The following is a 12,722-nucleotide window of genomic DNA, read 5'->3' as shown; positions in this document are numbered from 1 at the left end:
GAAATCGCGAATGTGCCCAGACCAGTGGTCACAAAAACGCATGTAACACAGGTGCTGATGTTGACCAAGCAACAAAACTTGGATTATTTACTCACCAAGGTTATAGATTCCCCTTGCTCAGTGCACGTCAAGCTGCTGCCCACTGTTCAGGCGCAACAGGAATAGTCTCTGAACTTTTGGATCCACCTCTGTAAAAGAAAAGGCCAAGAAAAAACGTAAGCCTCTTACAATTTGTGAGCCTTCACAGTCACACTCATACGATTTTCACTGTGGACCAACGTAGCTATTAAACATTTTGATGCGAGACTGGCGGAAGTAACAAACACTGAAAGCATGACCTCTTTGGCAGAATAAATAATCAGTAGATTAACAGATACTATTTCAATGTCATGTATGATATGATCAGTGATATGCACTTTTTACTGCATGTCCTTGTAAATTACACTTACATACGAAACACAGAAAAGATATTCCATGATTGAATACATAAATTTGCTATTTTTGCCGTGATTCAGCTTCCTGCTTATGGAAATCTCAGCATGTAGATCTTACAGTCCAGATAAACAGATCCATGTGTTTGTGTCTACTATGTTACCAGTATGATGTCATAATTAAAACAAGACTCTACGGAGCCAAGACGACACTTGGAGTGACCGATCCTTAGACTTCTCTGCTCAGCCTTAAGCCTGCTCTTAGGTTATCGTCCTGTCCTCTTCCTCCCGTTTGTCTTTTAAGAGTGCTCTCCATCCTTCAGATGTGATATGGACTTTACTGGCTTGCCCTTTAGATGACTTGCCAGGAATTCTCAGTGGCCTAACATTCTTCTGAATTTGTCCCAGGTGTGGACTGTGACCAGAGAGGTGAAATCCATGCACCATCACTCAGATTGATTACCTCCTTCCTGTTCTGCCGCTTCTCTCATGCAGTTGGCTGGAGCTGCGCCAGAGAAAAAATTTGGAGAAGGGTGTGTGTGTGTGTGTGTGGGGGGGGGGCCTCAGCTCATAGACCATCCCTCACAATAGTGGTGAGTGAGGGAACGCAGACCCCAACTACTGCATCCCCTTCCAAACCACAAACTTATTGTGTTTCAATGTTTTCAATGGTTGCAAGCAAACTCAAGCATGCAATTTCTGTGAATATTTACAGAAAGAGACGGAGAATGGTCTCTTATCTCCCAATCACACCTCTCTGAACTCATTTTATGGCTTTGATTACATGTTACCGTTCACTATCTTGAAAGCCATATATCATTGGTGGGACCTGTGAGATCACTTCCTAGTCTGAGCCTTTCCGGCCTTGTAACTGTCAGGCAACACTCCACTTCACCCTGCACTCGTTGTAGTTCAGCTTTTGGTATACAGCACAGAGACAGGTTTGTTTTGGGGTTAATGTATCCAAGGAGGAAAGATGTACTAAAGAGACATGAAGCATTGGACTAAAGTTCTGCACTTGTTCTGGATTATTTGTAATAGGGTTTTATTTCCAGACTAATAGTAAAGATGTGTATATGTCCCTTTCTCTGTATGAATTAAAACGAGGGTTGTGAACTATTTTTTGTGTAGTCTACATTCTGTGTAGCCTACATTCTTTTAGGAATGTCAATTTAAAAATACAAAAAAGGTAAAACACTTTGAAATTAGTACAAGTCATGTTATAATATACTTCAAAGATCTATGAATCCACCCATCCACTTGACCCAAATGCTTTTATGAGACGAAACATTCAAATGCGGAGTGTTTTATCTACTAAGTAGCTTCTCCAAGAATAGGCAACAGTTTCAAATTATTCAAATTAAGAGAGTTGTGTAACTGGAGAAATAGTGGTTTAATTCGTTAAAGATTTCACCTCAGAACAAAACAAAACAAGATAAAAAAATATATATATATATATAAAAAAAAAAAGAAACAAAGATGATTAGACTTGGGAACAAAATTATGTTTTTTTTTTTTTTTTTTACTAAAAAGTAAAATAGCTGGAATTTATGGTAGCCTACTTGTTTACACTGACTTCCAATCTGTGTTTAGAATTGGTTGATTATGCATGTTTTTTTATGTGACAGAGTGTATATTACTTAGTCATAAATAAAGCTGCTGTTACACTAAAAACCTAAAAACATGTAAACCTCTCTTACCTGTATTAGGCCTCAGAATACAAAGAGGGGCTCCACTTTCCTTAATACCACTTTTCAATGTCCGTATGAGTTTACTGAAACAAAAACACAATGGGTGATTGACAAATTCTAAGAACATTTTTGGATTCAGCTGCAAAGATACATACAGACTGTTGTATTTTTTATTATGTTTTTATTGTTTTGCAGGGGACAAAATATTTGCTAACAAGTGTAATGGATGTGTGAATTATTCTGAAAAAAAATGGGTACATTACAATGCAGTAGAGCTTAAACTTCAGGATTTAAACAGGGTGGTAAACAAATTTGGACATAGGTCAGTAAAAAGGCTAAACAAATAAAGTATTGTCATCACTAGAGACCCCTATGGTGAAGTTTTACACAAGCTCCCTTCATTTGGACCATTAGATTTGATGAGTTAAGATAAATGGCTACAGGCCTAATTAAATTTTTCTATGGAGGCGTGTTAACGTTGTTTACCCACCTCACAATATGTGAAATGACATTTAATTACTGCTACTCTCACATTAAGTGGTTCATCCGCAACTTGCACATGTGCACATTAATTGGAAGGCCTGATGCACTTTAAAAGGAGGCTTTTATATATTTAGAGGTCGATGAGGAGAGAGAAGACATACGAAAGGGAGTAATCTGTTTACATGAAGGCTTGTATATCAGCTGAGAAACAAAAGGAGTACTTGGAAGTCAAACTGTTTTGAAAACGGAACGTTTCATGTGAATTGTAATGATTGTAATGATTTATCGTAAAAAAAAAACCCATGAAGATTGTGTTTGATTGCAGACTGTTTTTTGGGACAGACAGAAGGTTGGGTGCATCCATCGCAGCCCGGGGCCAGTGAGGGGCTACCCGTCCTCTATTTTACTGCTACAGTCTTGTTTTCTTAAAGCAATGCAGCCTGATTTGTGCTGCTCCACAAAGGAAACTGGAACAGGCAACTTGAGGATTTGGACAGTTGCCTAAATGTGAAGTGACAGGAGAGAGCTCTTGGCTCTTTGCGGGATGCCAGCAAACCGGTGCCCTTAATTAACAGAATCATGGAGGCCCCCTAAATCAAAAACCCTGAGTGTTTTCAAGAAGTGGGTAAGTGTGGTGCCATGGCAACACAGCAGACAGTCAGGCTGCTATTAATTTCTCCATTTGTAATAATGATGATTATTATAATAATAATAGGATAATAACAATTATATACTGGTATACTATTTTACCACAAGTGGCAGATTAGATTAGCCTTTGGGTTTAACACTGTAAATGACTTTAGTTCACAAGAAAGGTGCCTATTATTACATTAGTATTCGGCCTATATTTTCATTATTAGGCTATCTTTATTATCACCAGGATATCTTTGCTATACTTATTTAAAATAGTTCTGCATGTTGTCCCCGCCTTGCTCTAAAATCCGGCTATCAGGGTCTATCCTGAGCGCTGCAAGCCACGCCCACTGCTCTGCAATTGGTGCAGACAGTGAGGCACTGTGAAGAAATTTGGCCTATTAGTGTGCCATGTGCAGGGAGCACAGTCGTGTGACTGTGTAAACACAATTTCTTTGCCTCCCTCTCTGCCCTCTCCATAGGTACCACTGCAGGTTTTTTTTTTTTTTTTTGCTTTATGCATGGTGCCAAAGTGCGCTGCCCTCTCCTTGGTGGGTTCACCAGCGTGTCCTTACTTCATCCGCAACACCTGGAGTATTCTAGACACTTTCATCCCTTCTTAACACCTCTTGGTCATGCTAAAAAACTCACAAACTCTTCAAAAGATTGTTGCAAATTGGATTTGGACGCCCGTGCGCCTGCAGCAAGTGGGCTGCTTGTGATCCGAGTCTTACCGGATGCCCTGATGAGAGATCCAGTTGCCACAGCGGCTACCATGGCTTACCATCCTTTCCAGGTTCATCGATCAGGTGCCCTGTCCTTGTCAACCTTGCTCAGCAGCGCTCAACCCTCATTTCTCCCCGCAGCGCTGACTTTTCCGGACGTCGCTTCCCTCTCCGAGCCTCTGGCGGAGCAAGCCGCGTCTGACGCGGGGCTGCACCTGCACGCAGCTCTGGGACGCCAACATCGGCCGGTTCACCCGCGCTCCTTGAAGAGCCTGCAGACAGATGAGCGGCCGGATGACGACCCGAAAGTTACGCTCGAATCAAATAATTTATGGAAAGAATTTCACAAAATGGGAACGGAGATGGTTATCACTAAATCAGGAAGGCAAGTAGCCTAATTACTGCCAATTTTATCAGTGGATTAAATGCAGTTACTCTAATCATATAATTAGACTGCTAACAGTACAAACGCCGTATACATGATGATTATTATGGTTAGGTAGTCTCATTTTAAATAATTCATTGTTTAATTAATTAATTTATCCCGCGGATTCAATTCTTTCATTCCGCCTGAATTAATTCCACTTGAATTCCTGTTCTTTTCCGATTGTTAAATCATCCGTTTTCCATCAAACATGTTCCAAAAAAAAATACATAAGGAAGCTTCCTGCTTCAAAAAAAAAGTCACAACTATTTTTAATGCTCATATATGAATTTAATTGAATTAATTATCTACCACAGGAGGATGTTTCCGCCTTTCAAAGTGCGCGTGGACGGGTTGGATGAAACAGCCAAGTACATCCTGCTGATGGACATCGTCGCTGTCGATGACTGCCGCTACAAGTTTCACAACTCCTGCTGGATGGTGGCCGGAAAAGCTGACCCGGAGATGCCAAAGCGCATGTACATCCACCCGGACAGTCCGTCCAAAGGAGAGCAGTGGATGAGCAAGCCCGTCGCTTTCCATAAACTTAAACTCACCAATAACACTTCGGATAAGCATGGATTTGTAAGTACAGTTGAGGATTGTTCTGAATTTATGGAAAATTGTCAATATTTTTTTTAATTTTTTTTAACTACAGACCTACTTATAAATTTGTGTCATTGCGGGTAATTATGCGAACAAAACTTATTTAAATTAAGTTGTCTTTCATTTTCCAGACAATTTTGAATTCCATGCATAAATACCAGCCCAGATTTCATATTGTGAGAGCCAACGACATCATGAAGCTGCCATATAGCACCTTCCGGACTTATGTTTTCCCAGAGACAGAGTTCATCGCTGTCACTGCCTATCAGAACGAAAAGGTAACCCCATCCTCCACATCCTCACGTGCAAAGGACACATACAGTGATAAGGGTTTTATTTGTATGGAAAAAGGTGTGACAAATTAGAGGAGTCTTGCACTTGCTGAGCTGATTTAGGAGTAAAATGTTAGAGTTGTAGGGCCTGAAAAGATTCTCCAGAAATGGGCCTTGATTTGTCCCACGCAGCTTTGTAAATATTGATATTGCACTTATCTGTCACTGTGCAAAGAGAGCTGTACTTTTGCAATGACTAACATACAGACTCCCTCCTCCCCCCCCCCCTCCAAAAAAAAAAAAGATTACACAGCTCAAAATTGACAACAATCCCTTTGCCAAAGGATTCAGAGACACAGGAAATGGGAGACGAGAAAAGAGGTATGTACTTTGCAACTAAAGCACAGCAGAATATACAAAAAAAATGCACCTATAAACTTAATCTCAATTTGTCGTCCATAGAAATAGACAGTTCAACATTTCTTCGCTGCACGACAATCATAGCAAAGCAGACCAGGACTGTGCGGATTCTGATGACTCGTGTGAGCAACCCAGTACCAGTGAGCCTTTTTATTCCCCCCGGGAACTGATCAGCAGCCCTCTAATGTCCACAACAACCTCCCAGGGTGAGTACTTTATGTTATTAAGCAGCCAATATTGCATAGTGTGCATGAATCCAACTGATTTTGTAGGACTAATTGTTGACCTAACTTTAATCTACAGTCACTACACATAGGCAATGATAATCTTTGGTTTTATAAATAGGTTTGTAACATTATAGCTGCAAAATAACTATGATTTTCAGCTTGCAAATTGAAATTTGATAATGTTTAAAATTGTCTAGACCCGGGAACTGTAGGAAAATTACTGGGGTTGGGAGGGGTTAAATCTTATAAATAAAACTTTCAAAACTGAAACTTTTGCGAGATATAACATTTAGTCCAAAGGAAACTGACAGGATTTTTGTCCTTCTTGTATAATGACGCAACTTTTATGAGCCAAATTGGGCTCTACCATCATCATTTACGGGCAATTATTTCCTGTTTTTAAATAAATACAACAGGGCAAAGATGTGATTTCAATAAAATTAAATCTCTGCTCGACCAAAAAAACAAAACCTCCCCTAACCTTGCCCACCAGATGGTTTATTCCACAGAACCATCAGAGATCTGAGAAACAGTGTAAACTGTTTGGAAAAGGACAGGCTTTTTGAAATCGGATGAACCATCTGGCTATTACTGTTACGTCTATCACGGGATAATGTCACCCAATTGGATCATTGTTATTTTCGAACGGACTGCTGCCAGTCGCTGTGGTCACACCTAAACCACGCTCATAGCTGTCTGTAAGTCCCCATGGGATGGTGATTCATCGGAACTACTGTGATTCTAACACAAACGCACAACTTGAAGCATGACAACATGCTAGCGTCATATTTTGAATCCAGCAGCCCCACCAAGTTACCTCCCCTTAGCAAAAAGGAGAAATACATAACCCCTCACCTTTTATGAACTCTGTTAAAACCCCAGCCCTACCTTACTAATTTGTTGTTGTTTTGTTTTGCTTTTATTTGGTTCTTGCTGTGTTTGAAACTTTATCTGTAGCTTGGATTCTGCCTCAGCATGCTCCCCGTATTTGCAATCTTGAACTTGTTGTGAAAAAAGCTCCCATTTTCCCTTTTACAGCCTTTTTTAGTGCGGTGCATTCAGGGCTTCTTATCTTAACTCTGGCAAGATCACAAAGTTAACAAAACTTTTTCACAAGAGACATTTGAACATGTCACAGTTGGAAAAGCACAGGGGTCTCCAATAACAGTAATGACGGCTTAGTTCTATTCAAATGTACAGTAATCCGTGACGGTGTGACAGTAAGCCGGTGTGTTAGATACTACAACCCTTATACTGGAGCAGTTACATGGAATTTAGCCATAGTTTATTTCATTATTTACACATTTTGATCCACATTTATTTAGTTTTCAACCACTGTGTTTCTCAATTTGACAAAATAAAACTACTTTGCTTTGATAAATTGGCTGTTTAGCTACACATGAACATCGTTTTGTTCATGGTTCAAAATGTCTGCACTAAGTTCTGACTCTCAAAAGTCTTATCACCTGTGTGTCCATGGTGATACAGCAAAAATTTTCTCTTTTCACTTTTAACTATATAAAATTCTTTAAAATAATATCTTTTCCCCGCAGATGAGAACAATGTTGGAAGCGAATCCGATATCGATCTACAAGATGACGCCGTTGCAGAAGCCACCTGCTCCAAAACTGAACATACATTGACTTCAAGTCTCAAGGGCGAGGAGATACTTCAGAGCAAGTTTGATCTCAGTAAGAGTGACAGCAATCAGGAAGCAACTAAAGAAAGAACAATGTTTCGAACGACAAACGATAGTTACTCTGCGGAGTCAGAAAAGCAGATGAGTAAAATCAAAGATGGAGTCCTGCCTATAATGTTGCAATTGCCCAGCCCATCATCCATCAGTGCTGGTCAACGTCAGACTTTGGATTTCTCAAGTGCGCACAGCCAACCGTTTATTAAGCTGGGAGCACCATTGTTGTTTCATCCTGGACAGCTGTCAATGAAGCCAGAGGGTTTTCCCACGATGAGTATGGGAGATGTGTTTTCCTCTTTGCCTGGAGTAAGTGACTTAGAAAATGGAAGTCTGTCTTCTCGAAACATCACCTCTTCATCTCCCTTCATGCTTCATATGTCACAGCACATGCTGGCAACTCAGGTAGGCTTCACGAGGAGCACTGTATTCTCATGGTACGCATATTTGAACAGTGAACAGATGGTGAGCTGAGGTTGTTGGCTTCTGCGACCATTGTGGTCCTAAAATTACTCTCAACATAAATATGAACCCGTTACTTTTGTTTTCACCCTATTTTTCATGAAGTAAAAGACCTAAGACTTCTTCTGTACGAACAAAAAAGGATTATTCCTCTTAAATTGTGTTTACAATTATAGTTGAAATCTATGTTAGAGAGCATTACACCTTCGTCAAGATAATTCATCCACCTCACGTGTGTAAGATAAAGATGATGATTAAACAGTATGGTCATTTCGAAGGTGTACCTTGGACTGGTCACAATATAAGGCCACTCTAAAATGTGCAGTTTTATCTGCAATTTTTTAAATTACTAGGAACAAATATACAAATGGCTATGAGGGGCAGAAAACAAGTGAGTATCTGGTGTGACCACCATTTGCCATTTGCCTCCTGCGGTATGACACATCTCATTTTCATAGAGTTGATCAGGTTTGTTGATTGTGGCCTGTAGAGTGCTGGTCCACTCCTTATCAATGGCTCTGACAAGTTGGTGGATATTTGGAGGAATTGGAACGCAATGTCGTATACGCAGATCATCTCAAACTTGCTCTTTGGTGAGTATGCATGCCATGCAAGAATTGGGATGTCTTCAACTTCCAGGAATTTTGTTTAAATTCTTGCATCATGGCCATGAATTATCATGCTGCAACATGAGGCAATGGTGGCGGATGAATAGCATGACGATGGGCCTCAAGATCTTGTCATGATATCTCTTTGCATTCAAATTTCCATCATTATTGCATTCCTTCAATAAATACACCTGTGTTCGTCGCCGGTAGCTTATGTCTGCCCATACCTTAACGCCATCGCCATCGCTCATTAACACAGATTTCAACAAATCTGTGTGCAAAATAAACCTTTTGTGTGTATAGACGAAGTTTAGATCTTTCACTTTAACTAATGAAAAATGGGGGTTAAAAAAAAAAAGAAGCGTTCTGTGTATAGTTTTGTTGAGAGTACATTTTAAGTGTCTTTCCAGATACAATTTGTTTGTTATTCAAGATAAACTAGCTCATTCTCATTCTCAGGATGTTCAGTAATGCTGTTTGAAGAAGGTCTTGTGACAAATTACATAGAGGGATAAAGTCAATGGTGAGATGAGGTTGTTGGTGGTTGGATGGAGCAAACCCAGGACTTCCATCTGGGAGGCTGGTTCGAGTCAATGAAAAAGCAGAAGTCAAAGTGAATTTCTTTTAAGTAACTTAAACCATGATTTTACCAGGCCCAAGCCAAGACCTTTATGTGTCTAACCAAATTCAGATTCATTATGTAGCGTAGCCAGACCCAAATTCACTGCATGAATTTATGGGTCTGGACACGCTACATAGGGAATCGTTTACAGTCCTTCCATGCTACTGGGCGTCGACCTAATGTTAATTTTAACCATCAGCATGTGCAGAAAACCAGCTAACATTTTGTTTTTAATTAACACCAGCAGCGTGTTGAGGCGATGAGCGTCGATTCTGCGCTGAGCGCTGATTGTTTGCCATTTATTTTCCAGTCACTGAGAGTTGAACAACGTTAACGCTGCGCTTGTCACTTTCACCAGCTGTCCAATCACAGCGAAGGAGGGGCTGGACAGACACAATCAACCACCGACACTGGTTGCTGATTGGTTTGCCCTTCAGAGTGACTAAGCGAACGTCAATATGAACAACATATCCAGACTATAATCACAGTGAAGAAAACTAATGCTGTGAGCGATAGACTGGCAGAGTCAGGCTATTATTTGAGGCCCTAGGAATGAGAACATGTTGGATGATCTCTGGACCTTTCTGTCAACTATTTGGCTTGGGAATCTTTCCTTGGCAAAAAGAAAACCTCCAATGAAAAAGTGTTCACAGTGAGATCTCTGGATTGCCAAAAGTAATCAATTGAAATAGCTTTGAGCACCAAAAAGTTTATTCCACATAATGGAGGAGCAGCAGTATCTTCAGAGAGGATATCTTAAAATCTCAAAACTGAAACTATCTTAATGGCTTGTGCCGCTAGGAATAGCCAAAAAGGTTTCCAGCTTCCTGCCAAAGCCATGACATCATGCCCTTAATGAACTCCCAAGTACTTCAAATTCCAAGTAGCTACAATGTGTACAGCAGAAAGAAAGTTGTGTATATTTGAGATGACATCATAATGTTACAGTTAATAGATTGCTCACCAAGAAGCACCGGGGTTTGAGACTCTCACAGGGGGTGATGAGGTGATTACAGGGTAGGAAATAATGAAGAAAATTCTGTTTATATTTATGACTTTTCTCTAAGGGTAAAATCCCTCGTCAACACAACTGAGTATACCTTATAGATCTAGCTTTGTATTATGGTATCACAAGCAAAACAGATTTCCTGCCTTTCACTTGGTGCCCAATTAGTTCTTTGTACCATTTCCGCTTCCCTGAAAAGAAAAACAAAAGTGAAAACTGACCTTTTTATTACCTTCTTGTTTTTCATTGAAAAGCAGTTGATTTATGTAAACAACAGTTTAAATGTGTAACTTAAATATGAAATTGTTAGCTTAAAGGTCTTCATAATTTTTGTCAGTGAAGCATACAGTAGGTGTTGGATTCTCTTCATACCCTTACTGACCTCATTTACCAACAATTGCCAGAATAAAAATCAGTTTAAATCAATTCCCAGAAACGTGCAAGTATGTAGATTATTTGTCTGAAATATCAGGAATGTTAACAGCTTGATATTTTTTCATACAGGGACTCTCACTGTCACCTTTTGGAGGACTGTTCTCGTATCCATACCGCTACATGGCAGCACCAGGTGCAGTCGCTCCAGCTCTCCACACATGCCCTGCAACGCCTTCGCTCGCCCGAAACCACCGCTACAGCCACACTCAGCCATGGTTGCGATTCAGCCCTTACCAGATACCAACATCTGCCACCTTGGGCCAAAATCTGCTTTCAACCAGATTGCCTGGCAGGTCACACGCACAACCTGAGCTGACCAAATCTGGGAGCAGGGAGTCAAGTCCGGTGTCTGACAATCACAGTTACCAGACCAAAGCCAAGCTGAAGACTGTTCCACCCAAAGCCATCGTGAAGAGTTCCACTGACAAACTGCAAAACATACATAATCCGGTAAGAGGACTTAAAAACCCACCTCCCTCACAGTAGTCTCTCCTATATGTTGTTTTTAATCATACACGTGATGAATACATAGCTTATGAAGTTGTACATAACAATTAGCTAGAAATATTGTTAAAAACTGTATGTGTTGCTGCTATTGAACTTGTCACGATGCGAACATAAACTTGCCTCATAAACACTGATTTGGTGGTTTGCAGATCAAGACACCTTTACTAGCTATATTAACATTATATATCAGTGTGAAGTAGGTCATGTTAAAACACCAACCAGGTATCACACCAAAGCAATACACCCCATGACAGCGTGTCAGTGTTGGCGGTTGGCCTCGTTTTGTCGTAAAAAGTGAATGCACAAACATCATGTGACGGAGATCATTTGACGAAGGACTAAAATGTTGAAGTCCGTGTAGGGAGGACGGCTGGGGACGGATGGATGGATGAAACCTGGAGTTGGCAAGGACGCGATGTGGATTTCTTAAAATAAAGCATTGCCTAATCCAATTTAAGTGGTTTTGGTGTCTAACCCGATCCACGTGGCTTCGTTTTCCTAAACTTAACCACAGGTTTCTTTTCCTAAACCTTTAAACGTCACATTAACACATGTCCTGTGGTGAAGCTGCGGGTGTAATACTCGCTTTTACGTAATGCTGGGTTACAAGATGCGGCCATTTACACACTTTTAAAATGATAGTTATACCTGTATTTCTTTCTTTTTTTTTTACAAAAAAACCCACAACCACAACAACACCAATAAAACAACTTAAAACCAAATTCATCCCTGTTAACCAGATATTTGATTATCTTTTGATTTACAAAAGCATCAAATCAGTGCTTATTGAAAGTTCAATATTAATTAACATTCATTAAAATGATAGCTGCTCATTGGAATTCCCTGAAAAATGAGCCAGGTCAATGCCTAGAGAGGAATTTTCTGTGGGACAAAAAAATTGACTTAATAATTCGAACATTTTTGAATGACATTATTCTTTATAATTGTGTAAATATTTGACTCTTTTCATTTTGGTTTTCACTTGCGTGAAAGTCAAAGTCAAAGCCTTTTGAGACATAATACTGTAACTGATCACAGTTGATGCTGCCAATGAGAAGAGGAAAGTGTTTACCACCTGTACTACATAGTTTCACATTCTGTTGATGCACCAAAGTTGCACCGTGAACTTGAAAGGGAAAACTCAGGATTTCTTTTTCTTTTTTTTACCAGCACCTAAGAAACGTGTCTTCAGTGAACGTAATCTGAGTATTCAGATCAATTGCTTTTGTGTTTTTCACAGTTTAAATAAAGATGTTGTTCACGTTTTCTGCAGTTGTCTCAATTCATTGTTTTTTGGGGTTTTTTTTGTTAAGCGGTTTACCATGGCACTCCAAAAAAAAATCCTAAAATCGTGCCTAAATGTGAAGTTCATCACTGCTTTTACACTCAATAATTCTGTTACACACACACACACACACACACACACACACACACACACACACACACACACACACACACACACACACACACACACACA

General features: G+C 40.0%; 1 protein-coding gene across 1 annotated transcript; it reads left to right on the top strand.

The window, feature by feature from the left end:
• Nucleotides 1–3,983: 3,983 nt before the first annotated feature.
• On the top strand, nt 3,984–12,489 carry LOC138622022 (T-box transcription factor TBX3-like). The gene is made up of 8 exons (XM_069700462.1): nt 3,984–4,348; nt 4,705–4,972; nt 5,125–5,271; nt 5,570–5,646; nt 5,728–5,891; nt 7,466–8,010; nt 10,808–11,188; nt 12,416–12,489. The coding sequence occupies exons 1-8, from the start codon at nt 3,984–3,986 to the stop codon at nt 12,449–12,451; spliced, it is 1,983 nt and encodes a 660-aa protein (XP_069556563.1). The 3' UTR covers nt 12,452–12,489.
• The last annotated feature ends 233 nt before the right edge of the window (nt 12,490–12,722 follow it).

Source organism: Brachyistius frenatus, unplaced genomic scaffold (assembly GCF_029030835.1).
Source record: "Brachyistius frenatus isolate BFR_SWC_R1_liver_20210118 unplaced genomic scaffold, ASM2903083v1 Contig_34, whole genome shotgun sequence".
NCBI lineage: Eukaryota > Metazoa > Chordata > Actinopteri > Embiotocidae > Brachyistius > Brachyistius frenatus.
The sequence above is the reverse complement of the archived record's forward strand: the minus strand, read 5'-3'. Positions and strand labels throughout refer to the sequence as shown.

Bases quoted from the DNA above. Each gene is read 5' to 3' on its own strand.
- LOC138622022 (XM_069700462.1), top strand. From the start codon at position 3,984: ATGAGAGATCCAGTTGCCACAGCGGCTACCATGGCTTACCATCCTTTC. The intron at 4,973-5,124 runs GTAAGTACAGTT...TTCATTTTCCAG, and splicing joins CTTCGGATAAGCATGGATTT to ACAATTTTGAATTCCATGCA. The intron at 11,189-12,415 runs GTAAGAGGACTT...TTTTTTTACCAG, and splicing joins TGCAAAACATACATAATCCG to CACCTAAGAAACGTGTCTTC.